Below are 13,533 nucleotides of genomic sequence, written 5' to 3'. Positions count from 1 at the left end.
CCGGCCGGGGGATAAATTTAAGATGATTGGGCTGGTTCTAGGCTGAGGAAGCCTAACAAAGTCAATTGTTAACAATTGCTAAGGATATTGAAGAATAAACGCACGTTACCTAATGGCAATCATATGATAATACTAGTAGTATAGCTCAGGGGGTGAAGCTGAAAAAGATTGACCGAACTGCCACTCGGTACTCATTTCTACTTCTATCCAACTTTTCAGCAAGAAGAGGGACCCCGTGGGAAAAGCGATGCCGTACCCGCAGCAAAACAGCCTGTCAGCACTTTACTATAGGAAAGAAAATTGAGAGAAGATGCATGCGTAACAGGGAAGGAGCAATAATATTCATCGGGAGCACCGGATGGGACAGGCCGGGGCGGGTCGGGGTGCTCGCCTATCTGAAGATCCACTCTTGGCACTTTCTTTTCTTGCTCGTCTGACACAGTCGCCTGTCTAGGCATGTCTTGCCCTGAAAAAGCTTATTACTCTACTGAAATTGAATGAAAATCCATTTCGATCTCTCTCCTTCCTTGATTCTCTACCTCTTCTCTCTCGTGAACATTACCTTAAGGAATAGGACTGTGTCTATTCAAAAGTCACAGGTGTGTGTCAGAACTGTCACGGAAGGTTGTGGCGGCCGGTCCGTGTCCACCCACCCTTCGTTTGCCGATGAACTTTCCCTTTCTGTTCTGCTGGTTGCTCCCCCACACCATCCAGATTTTGACGCCTTTACGCAACCAATTAATCTACAACTCTGGCTAGGATCCAATCATCTCCTCCAGTCGGACTCTTTCTCCATCTCCCCAATTCAATAGTGGCATTCCAGTAGTAGTTAGTTTGCCCCCCCCCCTGTCTGCACTAGATCAGAAACCGTCCCCGTCCCTACAGTCAGTCCCTTGCATGATGCCGGTCGCCGTTGGTGCCTGTTCGCGCCAACCCTTTTAACCAACCACAACTCATCTGCTTTGCTTTTCTTTTCCCTCCCCTGTCTCATCTTCCCTACTAAATCTCTTTTTCCACGTGGCAGCGATCTGCAGGGAATCGAGAGAAAGAAACCGACGATCGGCCATGCCTTCCTTTGCCTCTTGGCTCCTCACCACCGGGTTGGCCGCTGTGGCCAACGCCATCACCCTCAATGACTCCCTCGTGGCTCAGCAGATTGATACCCAACCGTTCCCCTATGACTTCCCCAAGTTGGGCGTCAATGGCTCCGATCTCTTCCCCATGCGGGACTGCCATGGCTTCACCCTCGAGGAGGCCAGCATCGATGACATTCAGGCTCAGCTGAAGGCCGGTCGCTTCACCGGCTCCCAGCTGCTGCAGTGCTACCTCGAGCGCATCTACCAAGTCCAGCCCTACACCAAGTAAGTAACCCCCCCCCCTATTCTTTTTACAAAGATGTGTTTAGCTCATTCAGTGTGTCAGTGCCGTGCTGCAGTTCAACCCCGACGCCATGGCGATCGCCGAGGCGTTGGATGCCGAACGCAAGCAGGGTACCGTGCGCGGTCCCCTCCACGGCATCCCCTTCCTGGTCAAGGACAACATCGCCAGTAAGGACAAGATGGAGACCACCGCGGGCAGCTGGGCCCTCGTCGGCTCCGTCGTCCCTCGCGATTCTTACGTCGTCCATCGCCTGCGCGAGGCGGGTGCTGTCCTCCTGGGCAAGGCCACGCTCAGTGAGTGGGCTGACATGCGCTCCAACGACTACTCTGAAGGCTACTCGGGCCGTGGTGGCCAGTGCCGCAACCCCTACAACTTCACCGTCAACCCCGGTGGCAGTAGTTCCGGTTCCGGTGTGGCCGTCACCAGCAACCAGGTGCCCTTTGCTCTGGGTACCGAGACTGATGGTAGTGGTAAGTTTGGTAGATCGAAAGAAATCAAAGATGACATGCTAATATGGAGGACCAGTGATCAACCCGGCTGAGCGCTCGAACGTCGTCGGCATCAAGCCCACTGTTGGTCTGACTTCCCGTGCCGGTGTCATCCCCGAGTCCCTGCACCAGGACACGGTCGGCACTTTTGGCAAGACGGTGCGCGATGCGGCCTATGCTCTGGATGCCATCTACGGCATTGACCCCCGTGACAACGAGACCTATGCCCAGCAGGGCAAGACCCCGGCCGGCGGATACGCCCAGTTCTTGACCAACCAGACGGCCCTCAAGGGCGCCGTGTTCGGTCTCCCCTGGTTGTCTTTCTGGCAGTACAACGACGCGGCCCAGAACGCCCAGTTGATGGAGCTGTTGGCTTTGATCGAGGCAGCGGGTGCCACCATCATCAACGGCACTGAGCTGCCGCACTACAAGGAGATTGTCGACCCGTCCGGCTGGAACTGGGACTACGGCACCACGCGCGGCTACCCCAATCAGTCCGAGTACTCGTACGTCAAGGTGGACTTCTACAACAACATCCGGGACTACCTGGCGGAGCTGAACAACACCAACATGCGGTCGCTGGAGGATATTGTGCAGTACAACATCGACAATGCCGGCAGTGAGGGTGGTGTTCCCGGTGTGAACCCGGCTTTTGCCTCGGGCCAAGACGGATTCTTGGCGTCGCTGGCCACCAAGGGCGAGATGAACGAGACCTACTGGCAGGCCCTGGAGTACTGCCACCGCACCAGTCGGGAGGAAGGTATCGACGCTGCTCTGCACTACCAGGGTCGTAACCTCACGGCGCTGCTGGTGCCTCCGGACTTTGCCCCCTCCATCGAGATTGCCGCGCAGGCGGGTTACCCCGTGGTGACGCTCCCCGCGGGCATCAACAAGGACTCGCACATGCCCTACGGACTGGCGCTGATGGGCACGGCCTACTCGGAGGCGACGCTGATCAAGTATGCCAGCGCGATCGAGGACGTGCAGCTGTCGTCCAACACCCCGTGGAAGCGCAGCCTGGCCACGTGGAGCGGCTATCTGGATCGGAACATTCCGGTGAACTAAACGATGTACTTTTGTACTGTTTTTTTTTTTTGTCCAAGTGATAGAAAGGGGAGGCAGGGAAACTCGCTGCATCTCCCCGCGTAATTAATGGTTAATGGGACAATAGAATTTGAACCTCATGGTGACTTTCGTGCGATCTAGTCGTGGGGTATTAATAATAATGGTTCGTAGGAGGCAACCTATTAGAGTTTGGTACCCGTTGGTGATGGGAAGATAATGTCGTGTTCCACGACGGCATCGGAAGATTACCTTGGCGTGCCAAGAGTAGTGGCCAGCTCTGGGCCGTGACACCGTGCCAGTCACCGCGCGGGCAGTGTTGCTGGGATGGTGATTCTGGAAGTCCGGCCGGGGGAAGTTTCTGCGAATGAAGCTGCAGCAGCATCCCCACGTGGGCCCGCTGTGTGCACTGATAGGATTAGTGGAGACGTGCCCGTTCCGCCCAGCCTGCCAAGACACGCCTCTTCGGGTCCGCCCAGACTTCACTGCGAGTATATCTACGAAACGAACCAATATACTTCCATCATAACTGCTTAAACGATAGCAGGCAGTGCGGATGCCAAGCCACCGCCCAGCCATGCCCAGCAGGGCCATCCTGTGCGACTGGTGGCGGTAATCTTGTAACACTTTGGTAGTTGGTATCCCGAAAGTCAGTTTCTTGCTGGTAGTACCTGATCCTGCTCCAGTGGCTTTGCTGTGAAAGCTACAGTCTCTGCGCGAATTTCCGAGTCTGGCCCTGTCATACCCTCTGTAATCCGTGTATTTCCCGACACCCTGGACTGTCCCGTCGAGGTCAGCTTTCCGCCCTGGTTCTTCGAATCATCGGCCTCCAAGCAGGAACGTGTCCGACCTCAGCTCCCTGACATGGAGGAGGACTACATTGCCTCCATCCTCCACCCGTAAACTCTCCAAGGGCACGTGGCCCTCAGTCGAGTGAATGTCCTGCCCGGTCTGATGGCCTCCGCTGGTCACATAAAGTGAGCTGGACCGCAGGGAAAGGTTCATGAGGCTGTCCGTCAGATTCCTTCTCTCCATCCTTCCCTCCATCTCTCTCCTCCTCATCCTCCCTTCTCCTTTGGCAGGACTCGCAGCCAAAGACAAGACAAGTCATCATCATGGCGGTCCTCCACGAGTACGACTATGTCTTCGCCATCGGCACCTTGTTTGCCATGCTGGATGCCTACAACAACGGTGCAAGTGAGTGGTGACACCAAAGTCATGTGCTTACCCGGATTGGATGAACCTTGACTAACATGACCTCTGTGTTTGAATCCAGACGATGTGGCCAACTCCTGGGCAACCAGTGTCTCCTCCCGTTCCGTCTCCTATCGCCAGGCCATGGTCTTCGGCACCGTCTTCGAGATGCTGGGCGCCATCTGTGTCGGGGCTCGTACTGCTGATACCATCAAGAACGGCATCATTCCCAATTCCGCCTTCCAGGGCAACGCGGGCGTGCAGATGCTAGCCTTCACCTGTGCCTTGGCTGCCGCATCCACTTGGGTGATGTGGTGTACGCGCCACTCCGCCCATGTCTCCTCGACTTACTCCCTGATCTCCGCCGTCGCCGGCGTGGGTGTGGCTACCGTAGGTGCCTCTCACGTGCAGTGGGGTTGGAATGATGGCAAGGGCTTGGGTGCCATCTTCGCCGGGCTGGGAATGGCCCCCGTCATCTCGGGAGGTTTCGCGGCTATCATCTTCATGCTCATCAAGTTGGTCGTGCTCATCCGCAAGAACCCCATCCCCTGGGCTGTCTACAGTTCCCCCTTCTTCTTCCTCATCGCTGCCACGATCTGCACCCTGTCCATCGTCTACAAGGGTTCTCCCAGTCTGGGTCTGTCCAAGAAGCCGAGTTGGTACATTGCGGCGGTCACTATGGGCACCGGTGGTGGCGTCATGCTTCTCTCTGCCATCTTCTTCGTTCCCTTTGTGTACGCCCGCGTCATCAGAAAGGATCACAGTGTGAAATGGTGGATGTTCATCATGGGCCCCATGCTGCTGACCCGCCCCGTTGTCACTCATGGCGAACAGGCCAAGGTTCCGGACTACGCCGTCGTGCAGGGAAGCTCCGAAGACCTCACGCTAGGCTCCCCGGATACTCTCCGCGGCGATGATGTAAAGCGATCCACCCAGGCTGGCGTCGAGTCAATCCAGTCCCGCAGTGAAGAAGGCGAGAAGCGCATGGTGGCGGGAGAATCTCAGCAACTGACTTACAAGGAACTCATGGAACAATCCGACCGTCGGCTGCGGGAGCGGCTGCTCAAGAAGCGTGGACCCCTGGGCTGGGCGATGCGTACTCTCCGCGACAACCCTATGGGAGCCGGTCAGCTGTATGAGGTCCATAATATGGTGATTCTGGCAAAGCGCATTCCCGCAATGATTGTCTGCGGACTTCTCTACGGTCTGCACTATGATATCCACGCCGCTCAGTCTGGTATTGCGGGCACCCCCGAAGGCAAGCGCATGCAGCGCGTGTACAGCCACGCCGCCAAGTACCCCAACGAAGTCGAGCACACCTACTCGTTCATTCAAGTGTTGACTGCCTGCACTGCCTCCTTTGCTCATGGTGCCAACGACATTGGTAACTCGGTCGGTCCTTGGGCGGTTATCTACTCGGCCTGGTCAACGGGTAACGCGGCGGCGGCCAAGGCACCGGTGCCCATCTGGCAATTGGCGGTGCTGTCAGGATGTATCTCGATCGGTCTGATCACCTATGGCTACAACATCATGAAGGGTAAGTCGATACCACCGTGTGAATTGTGATGTGTACTAATGAGATATAGTCATGGGCAACAAGATCACCTACCACTCGCCGAGTCGCGGTTGTTCGATGGAGATGGGAGCCGCTATCACGGTGCTCGTCTTCTCGCAATACTCGCTGCCGGTGTCGACCTCCATGTGCATCACGGGCGCTACCGTCGGCGTGGGACTGTGCAATGGCACGCTCAAGGCCGTCAACTTCCAGCGAGTGGGACTGCTGCTGCTGGCGTGGATCATGACGATTCCCATCGCGGGCACGTTGGGTGGAATTCTGATGGGATTGTTCATCAATGCGCCGCATTTCTCATCGTAGATCTTTTTTTGTTTTCTGATGTATCTAACCTTCTGATGTTTTCCTGATCGATGGATCAAGGCCTGGTGTGGCACGGAGTTTGTTTACTGTTTTTACTACAATACCCCGATAATATGATACTTCTGCTGCCACCAAATCCTCACGTCCAGCAATTGTATAAGTGTACAGGTGAAGGTGATTGGCCAATTGATCGAGATACGCCATGGCTTCGGGACGAGGCCCGTCTCGAGCAGTCTAGCCGATATCGCACCACAACGATTGGCCTCGGATGAGGGGGGGTCGGCTTATCAGCCTGGCATCTCATGAGGGGTTCCTAAGAACCCTGTCTTACCGAAGTTATATAGGATCGACGCCCTCAATTGAATCACTGACCATGATTCCACCACCATGGGCAGTATCATCGAACCCCGCTACCGCCTGGGAGTGGATGTGGGCGGTTCGTCTCCACCTCCACCACCCACTGTTACTTTAACTGCTCCACTGACAATTAACGTCTAGAAACCAACACAGACGCCGTTCTCATCCGTCTCGATCCCGTCGCCATCGTCGCCTCGCACAAAGCACCCACTAGTCCAGATGTCACCACCGGCATCACCACTGCCGTTCAGGCCGTCATTGCAGCAGCAAATGTGCCCCTTTCGTCCATCGGTTGCGTCATTATCGGGACTACCCACTTTGTCAATGCTGTGGTCCAGCGCTCACCATCTCTACGCCGTGTCGCCGTGATTCGACTATGTGGTGGACCAGACGAGGGATTCGGTCGCAATATCCCTCCCTTTGTCGACTTTCCACTCGATCTGCGTGCGCGTATCGAAGCGTCGCGGCCATACTTTTGCCATGGGGGATACCAGATCTCTGGAGAGGAAATTAGCCCGCTAGATGAGACGGAGCTTGAGAGGATAGGCGCGCAGTTGGTCAATGATGGGATTAAGAACGTGGTGATCGCTGGTATGTATGCGCCATTGGATCATCGCCAGGAGATGAGGGCAAAAGAGGCTATTCTGCGATCAATGGAAAAGCATGCTGGTCCTTCGTACAAAGCGCGGATTACTCTCTCGCATGAGGTGTCTGGTTTGGGATTTTTGGCAAGAGAGAACGCGGCCATCCTTAACGCCACTCTGCGTCCACTGGCCGAACGAACGATCTATGGCTTTCAGAAGGCCATGGAGGATATCTTCCAGGATGTTCCGTATACTCTGTATCTGACACAGAATGACGGCAGCGTTCTCAGTGCGGCCGAGGCAGTTCATCTCCCCATCCGGACGTTCAATTCAGGCCCAACCAACTCTATCCGCGGTGGGGAGTTTCTCTGGCGTGCAGCTACGGAAGCTGCGCAGCTGCAGAAAGAGCAGGCAACGCGCACAGAACCATTGGTCGTCATCGACATTGGCGGAACCACCTCCGACAGCGGCTTACTCCTACCTAATGGCCTGCCACAGATGAGCTCAGTGACGAGTCTGGTCGGGGGTGTGCGCACCAACTTTGCTCTTCCAGCCGTGGAAAGCATCGGACTTGGAGGAGGAAGTATTGTCCGCAGCATCGGACAGGATGATTGCTCTGTCGGCCCAGACAGTGTAGCCCATGAATTATTGGAGAAGGCCCGACTGTTTGGCGGAGAGTATCTCACTGCGACCGATATCGCTGTGGCATCTGCCGTCCATGGCGTGACGGAGATGAATCCACTGAAAGGAATGGGTGATGTCTCCACCTTGACGGATATAACTATCCCCATGGTCAATCAGGCACAATCACTCATGCGCCGCAAGATCGAGGAGCTCGTCGACCGTACCAAAATTCATAAAGACGACGTGGACGTACTCATCGTCGGCGGCGGTGCACCTATCATTCGCATCGATGAGCCCCTGCTAGGTGTTCGACGAGTGCAGACCGTCAAGGGCGGGGAAGTTGCCAATGCAGTCGGTGCTGCTATCTCACGTGTCTCTGGGGTGATGGATACGGTCGTTGATACCTCCAACCGCACGGTCAAAGAGGCACAGGACGCTGTCTCCCAAATGGCGATTGACAAGGCCCTCGGCAACGGTGCTCGGCCAGATACAGTGCAGATCGCAGAAGTGACCATGCTACCCATCCAGTATGTCGAGGCCAAGGCACGCATTGTGGTGCGGGCCGTGGGAGAGCTGGATATCGTAGCGACATCATCCGCAGACAAAACCATTCCTGTCCCAGACGAAGAAGTCCCTGACACAGGCACTACCACCCCTCCACTTCATACACTCGATCTAGCAGCCCCCCAACCCAACCTCAACTCCTACCGCCCTCACATCCAAAACAACCAATGGATCATCTCCCCCACCGACCTAGACTTCATCACCCGCGGCTGCAAAATCCTCGGCTGCGGTGGTGGCGGCGACCCCTACCAGGAATACCTAAAAGCCAAAGCCTACCTACAAGACCACCCCGGTACCGTCCGCATCATATCCCCAGACTCCCTACCCGACGACAGCCTCGTCGGCTGGACGGGATGCATGGGCAGCCCCGAAGTAAGCATGGAGCGACTCGAGAACAGCGAATGCCTACAAGCTCACGAAGAACTAATGCGGGTGACCGGCACTGACCCAGTCTCTGCATTCCTAGCCCTGGAGATCGGCGGCGGCAATGGCATGGTGAATCTCGGTGTTGCCGCACATTACGGCGTGCCATGTCTGGATGCAGATTACATGGGTCGTGCGTATCCCACCATGTGGCAGGTCACGCCGAACGTGTATGGTTCACCGAGGGGAGAGGCGCTCGTCCCGGCAGCGATCGCTAGTGGCGATGGTACGTGCATGACAATGACGAAATCGCGCACGGATCGGCTGGTGGATAAGGCGATGCGTGCGGCGGTTGTTGAAATGGGGTGTCGCGCTGGGAGTGCGGGTCCACCTCATCGAGCGGAACGGGTGCGACAGCAGGCGATTCGGAATACGGTTTCCCTGGCGTGGTGGATTGGACGGGCTGTGACTCTGGAGAAGAATATTGCGGATAAAGCAATGCGGATTGTGGAAGCGGCGGGTGGGCCGGAGAGTGGTACCATTTTGGGCGAGGGCAAGGTGGTTAGTGTGTCGAGGGTGCTGAAGACGGGCCATTCTTACGGTGTGTTGGAAGTAGATGGGCGGTTGAGTGATGGACGCAAGGCAACGCTGAACATTCCGTTCAAGAATGAGAATGCCTACGTCGAGGCAGTGATGGAAGATGGCGAGACGAAGATTCTGGCTGCCGTGCCGGATCTGATTGTTGTGTTGGATGCGGAGTCTGGAGCTGGACTGGGCACTCCGGAGTTCAAGTATGGGCTTAAGGTGGTGGTGTTGGCTATTGCGGCGTCGCCGCGCTGGACGGATACGCCGAGAGGAATGGAATTAGGCGGACCCAAGTCGATGGGATTCGAAGAGGTGGAATATGTTCCGATTGGAAAGTATTGCGAGCCGCAGAGTGTGATTGATGTGTTTGGATAGACCAGCTATATTGCAGGGTGGTTTAGAAGAGAACATAGTAGATACAATTCATGTTGATTCATATATAAATGGCTGTAATATCCATCGTGAAGCACATATGAAAAGCTTAACATCCCTCCTCCCCATGCGCAGTATATCATACCTATCGATCACTCACGCTAACCCTGACACTATTCTTGACATGAATCCCGGCATTCATATCCACCCACAACGCCTCCTGACTCGCATTATCCCCAATACTTGCCCGCGCCTCATTGGGATAACTATCCGGGCCCTCATACAGATGGTGGTCGCCATTGGCATGCATATTCTGCAAATGCAGATCCGGCCCGCCATTACTCCCTGGTGTCTGATCTGTTCCTTTCCGGGTACTGCCCGCCACAGCACCGACTAGACCCTTCAATGCCGGCAACGACAGGGCGATGATGGCCGTGCTGACTTCGGTATCCGACCATACCATCACGACGGAGAAGTACCACGTTGCGTCGGTTTTCTGTATAGCGGGGATCATGGAGATGATGCGGGCGACGGAGGTCCTGAGTCTGTTAGTTGGGGGTTATCAGTTGTATCTGGAACTGTGGCACTCACATCACGGCACTGAATTGAGAGTTCAAGGGTTAGTTAAGTATCCACCGAGGAAAGTGAATAGAGGATGTGAACCTACAAAACACCAAAACACAGAACCACACTCAGCGCAACCTTGCGCGTTGCATTCGCCTTGATCGAAAGCACAATCTTAACGGGCAGTAGCAAGATAAGTGAGTCGCAGATGATTGTCATCGCGGCAGTGGAAATGAACACTGTCTTCGAACCCAGACACTTCCCGGTGGCGCCGCCCCAGAGCGCAGCGAGCGGGATACATTGCAGGGCGATGATGAGGACCTGGGCGAGCATGACGGCTGTGACGAAGGCAAACGAGACCCGGAGGTAGAGTTGGAATTGGGGCATCGGGTTCAATCGACGGTAAAAGGCCAGTCCGGATAGTCGACACACCCACAATGCGATCATGTATACCAGCTGCGCAGAGACGAGCCATTTGTACAGCAGTGGGGTTTCGGCGGTATCGAGGGCCCAGACGTGCAGGCCGGCGCCGTAGCGGAGGACTTGGGTTGTGAGGGCCATGACGACGATGTTTAACAACTGTTACAACAAGTGAATGTCAGTTTCTGTGCGCAAAGCGGCAATATAGTATCCTACCATCGCAATGCAGATGAGTCCATCATCCCAGCCAAAACTGCGGATCATGAACCTTCGCGCATAGACTCGAATCAACACAACCGCTCCAGATAGTGCCGTCACGACTCCAATTCCGATCCTCGCCTCAGGGCGGCGGTCCTGTGCCAGGAACTCGGGCGTCAGGTCAGGTGTGCTGGTCGACGCCATGGAAGACGCAGGGCCGCTACATGAAGGCGAAAGATGTCGACGGGAGCGGACACGAAAGTTCTTTAGACATTTCGTGGGTAGGACATGGAAGGGTTTTTGTCTGCCGAATCTTCCTGCAGGAACAGGGGTGTCAAAAGACTAATGCAGGATTGCAGAGCCGTCGCGAAAGGATGAGGAAAAGCCGACAATCCTCATCAATGAGTAGTGGAACCCTCCTGGGGGCGGATGAACTGAATCTGTCTCCCGGCAAGACCACAATGGGTATTATGAAAGGTCTGGATCGGGGGGTTGGGTTGCTTGTTCCTTGCTGGTGACACCTGGGTCCACTCGATCCTTTCACGTCATGGATCCTGGGTGGAAACGCTATTGATATTGAGCATACATGATTTGCTGGAGTCGAAGAGAAGCTCGCTTCGATTCCACCCGCCCCGTCAATGCCGGGTTTCATGCCCAGATTCAAGGAGAACAATTGGCCACGGCGTCCCGATTCTCCACTGGACGTTTGCCATCTCCGAGGGTGGGCCTTGCTTCCTGTCACTGACATGTGCATCCCAAACGTGCGGATAGTTTGCACAAAGCTAAGGAGTGCTGCTTTTCATCGTACTGAATGAATGAAGTAATCATGCCTGTTCTGCTGATGAAGAAAAACGATCATAGTGAAGCTACTCGCTTAAAACTGAACGCTTCGATCCTGCGCATTGCAGAAAAAAAATCAGATAGCGGCCGGGGAATGCCGTTAGCGCAGCGTTAGCAGCAACACTAAGCAGCACCGGTGCGTCGTATGCTTCCCTCATTGCAAGTCACCCCCGAGAAGGGTTTACGCGGAAAATACAAATAGCAAGCCAAGGATTGACACCATGTATGTCTCGAATTTGGGGAGATGCTTGGTCACCCACCGGGACCCAACATGTCCGTCCTTTTTGCACCCGTCTGGATCCCTGGGAGTCTGGCATCCCTGCCAGTCTCGGTGCCTTTCCTGCTGCTTATCCTTATTACGGTAATCGCCTTGAAAAGGCGCTATGCAACTTCTATCCGCGATATTCCTGGTCCTTGGCTGGCCTCAATTTCGAGCCTCTGGCAGGTGTACCAGTTGATCAAGGGCCACACGGAACAGGAGATCGTGAAACTTCATCGCCGACATGGTCCGTGCATCTCCACCGGTTCGCCATTACACAATTCATTTACTAATACGTGGAACAGGCAGTTTTGTCCGCATCGCCGACAACGAGGTCAGCGTCGCCCATCCTGATGCGGTGCGCTTGTTGCTTCATGCCAACATCGCCAAAGTATGTTCACGGAGTAACTTGTCCCCGTATTCAAGTCACCACGCTAAAAGCATTAGGGATCGTGGTACTCGATATTCAGCCTGCCAGATTATCATTATGTGAACCAAATGTCAGAACTGGATCCCCAGCGCCACATTCGCAAGTCCCGCAATGTAGCGTCGGGGTATGCCCTGTCAAACATTATTAAGTCCGAGCCTTACGTGGATGCTCTTCTGGGACTTCTCGAGAATCAATTCGATAAACTGATTGCATCCGGGCAACCAGTGGAGTTTGATCGCTGGTTCAATTACTTCGCCTTTGACGTGGTCGGCGAAGTGACTTTTTCCAGTCCTTTCCGGTTCCTCGAGACGGGCACCGATATCCGCAATGCCATCGCCAATACTCGCGCCCTTGCGTTGTACATCGCCATCATGGGGCACTACGTGTGGCTACATAATCTCACCTTGGGAAATCCATTGCTCAGTAGAATTGGTCTGCAGCCCTCATCGCATATCTTCGACACCTGCCTGGCCGCCATCGATAGTCGGAAGAAGAACCCCGCCGTCAGACTGGACATGATGGAGCGCTGGTTGCATGTGCGCCGCACGTATCCCGACCGCATGGACGAGGCGGAGGTCTTTGGAGCTGCTGTCGCCAATATTGGCGCCGGCGCTGATACTACCAGTGCCACGCTGCAGGCATTCTTCTACTACATGCTCCGCCATCCGCACTACCTGCAGAAGCTGCGTCAGGAAGTGGATGAAGCACACGCTCGGGGTGATCTGTCGCATGTGGTATCCTATGCTGAGGCAGCAAAGCTGCCCTACCTACAGGCCTGCGTATGTGACCCTTCTTCGATCGCGATGGCCATACTAATGAGTGTAGATCAAGGAAACCTATCGCTATCACCCGGCTACCGGCACTGGGCTGCCTCGTGTCGTTCCGGCGGGTGGTCTCACCATTGGCGGACGGCACTTTACAGAAGGAGTATGCCATCATCCTCCTTTGATGGAAACGTGTGCTGACACTGTTGCAACAGACACTTCTCAGCATCAACCCCTGGGCTTTCCATCGGAACCCAGAGCTGTTCGGACCTGACTGTGATGACTTTAACCCGGAAAGGTGGCTTGACCCTGAAAGAGCCAGACAGATGGACCCGTTCCTCATCCACGTAAGTTTGTTGCCTTCAGATGGAGAGGACACATTGCAGTATACTGACTAGCAGACACAGTGGGGAGCTGGATACAACCAATGTCCCGGTCGGAACCTGGCCCACTTCGAGATCTCCAAGGTCTCTGCCACTATCATCCGAGACTTTGACATCGAGCAGGTTGATCCAAAGAAATCGTGGAGCTTTGAGACCCATTTCACGGCTGTGCCGTATGGCTGGCCTTGTTGGCTGCGTCGGCGGCAGACTACGGCGTAGCGACGGA

General features: G+C 55.2%; 6 protein-coding genes across 6 annotated transcripts; 5 read left to right on the top strand and 1 right to left on the bottom strand.

Moving 5' to 3' along the window:
* Positions 1–1,065: 1,065 nt before the first annotated feature.
* On the top strand, positions 1,066–3,029 carry BO79DRAFT_200332 (amidase family protein; the record flags this gene model as incomplete). The annotated part of the gene is made up of 3 exons (XM_025681486.1): positions 1,066–1,361; positions 1,423–1,850; positions 1,906–3,029. 3 exons carry the CDS (start codon positions 1,066–1,068, stop codon positions 2,931–2,933), a joined length of 1,752 nt encoding a protein of 583 aa, XP_025536595.1. The 3' UTR covers positions 2,934–3,029.
* A 478-nt stretch (positions 3,030–3,507) lies between these two features.
* On the top strand, positions 3,508–3,833 carry BO79DRAFT_257909 (uncharacterized protein; the record flags this gene model as incomplete). The annotated part of the gene is made up of 2 exons (XM_025686266.1): positions 3,508–3,542; positions 3,617–3,833. The coding sequence occupies 2 exons, from the start codon at positions 3,508–3,510 to the stop codon at positions 3,831–3,833; spliced, it is 252 nt and encodes an 83-aa protein (XP_025536594.1).
* A 137-nt stretch (positions 3,834–3,970) lies between these two features.
* On the top strand, positions 3,971–6,096 carry BO79DRAFT_178599 (sodium/phosphate symporter). Its single transcript, XM_025679989.1, has 3 exons — positions 3,971–4,127; positions 4,207–5,661; positions 5,711–6,096. The coding sequence occupies exons 1-3, from the start codon at positions 4,046–4,048 to the stop codon at positions 5,998–6,000; spliced, it is 1,827 nt and encodes a 608-aa protein (XP_025536593.1). The 5' UTR covers positions 3,971–4,045; the 3' UTR covers positions 6,001–6,096.
* A 291-nt stretch (positions 6,097–6,387) lies between these two features.
* BO79DRAFT_200325 (hydantoinase/oxoprolinase) lies at positions 6,388–9,481 on the top strand (the record flags this gene model as incomplete). The annotated part of the gene is made up of 2 exons (XM_025681485.1): positions 6,388–6,436; positions 6,499–9,481. The coding sequence occupies 2 exons, from the start codon at positions 6,388–6,390 to the stop codon at positions 9,450–9,452; spliced, it is 3,003 nt and encodes a 1,000-aa protein (XP_025536592.1). The 3' UTR covers positions 9,453–9,481.
* An 84-nt stretch (positions 9,482–9,565) lies between these two features.
* Positions 9,566–10,864, bottom strand: BO79DRAFT_200322 (uncharacterized protein). The gene is made up of 4 exons (XM_025681484.1): positions 10,650–10,864; positions 10,117–10,592; positions 10,041–10,049; positions 9,566–9,988 (listed from the first exon to the last, which is right to left on the bottom strand). Exons 1-4 carry the CDS (start codon positions 10,833–10,835, stop codon positions 9,595–9,597), a joined length of 1,065 nt encoding a protein of 354 aa, XP_025536591.1. The 5' UTR covers positions 10,836–10,864; the 3' UTR covers positions 9,566–9,594.
* Positions 10,865–11,742: 878 nt separating this feature from the next.
* On the top strand, positions 11,743–13,530 carry BO79DRAFT_200321 (cytochrome P450; the record flags this gene model as incomplete). Its single annotated transcript, XM_025681483.1, has 6 exons — positions 11,743–11,995; positions 12,036–12,121; positions 12,178–12,939; positions 12,986–13,087; positions 13,140–13,271; positions 13,332–13,530. 6 exons carry the CDS (start codon positions 11,743–11,745, stop codon positions 13,524–13,526), a joined length of 1,530 nt encoding a protein of 509 aa, XP_025536590.1. The 3' UTR covers positions 13,527–13,530.
* Between the last annotated feature and the right edge of the window lie 3 nt (positions 13,531–13,533).

The sequence above is a fragment of the Aspergillus costaricaensis genome, assembly GCF_003184835.1.
Source record: "Aspergillus costaricaensis CBS 115574 unplaced genomic scaffold BO79scaffold_29, whole genome shotgun sequence".
NCBI lineage: Eukaryota > Fungi > Ascomycota > Eurotiomycetes > Eurotiales > Aspergillaceae > Aspergillus > Aspergillus costaricensis.
The sequence above is the reverse complement of the archived record's forward strand: the minus strand, read 5'-3'. Positions and strand labels throughout refer to the sequence as shown.

Bases quoted from the DNA above. Each gene is read 5' to 3' on its own strand.
- BO79DRAFT_178599 (XM_025679989.1), top strand. From the start codon at position 4,046: ATGGCGGTCCTCCACGAGTACGACTATGTCTTCGCCATCGGCACCTTG. The intron at 4,128-4,206 runs GTGAGTGGTGAC...GTTTGAATCCAG, and splicing joins TGCCTACAACAACGGTGCAA to ACGATGTGGCCAACTCCTGG. The intron at 5,662-5,710 runs GTAAGTCGATAC...AATGAGATATAG, and splicing joins TGGCTACAACATCATGAAGG to TCATGGGCAACAAGATCACC.
- BO79DRAFT_200322 (XM_025681484.1), bottom strand. From the start codon at position 10,835: ATGGCGTCGACCAGCACACCTGACCTGACGCCCGAGTTCCTGGCACAG. The intron at 10,593-10,649 runs GTAGGATACTAT...TTGTTGTAACAG, and splicing joins GACTCATCTGCATTGCGATG to TTGTTAAACATCGTCGTCAT.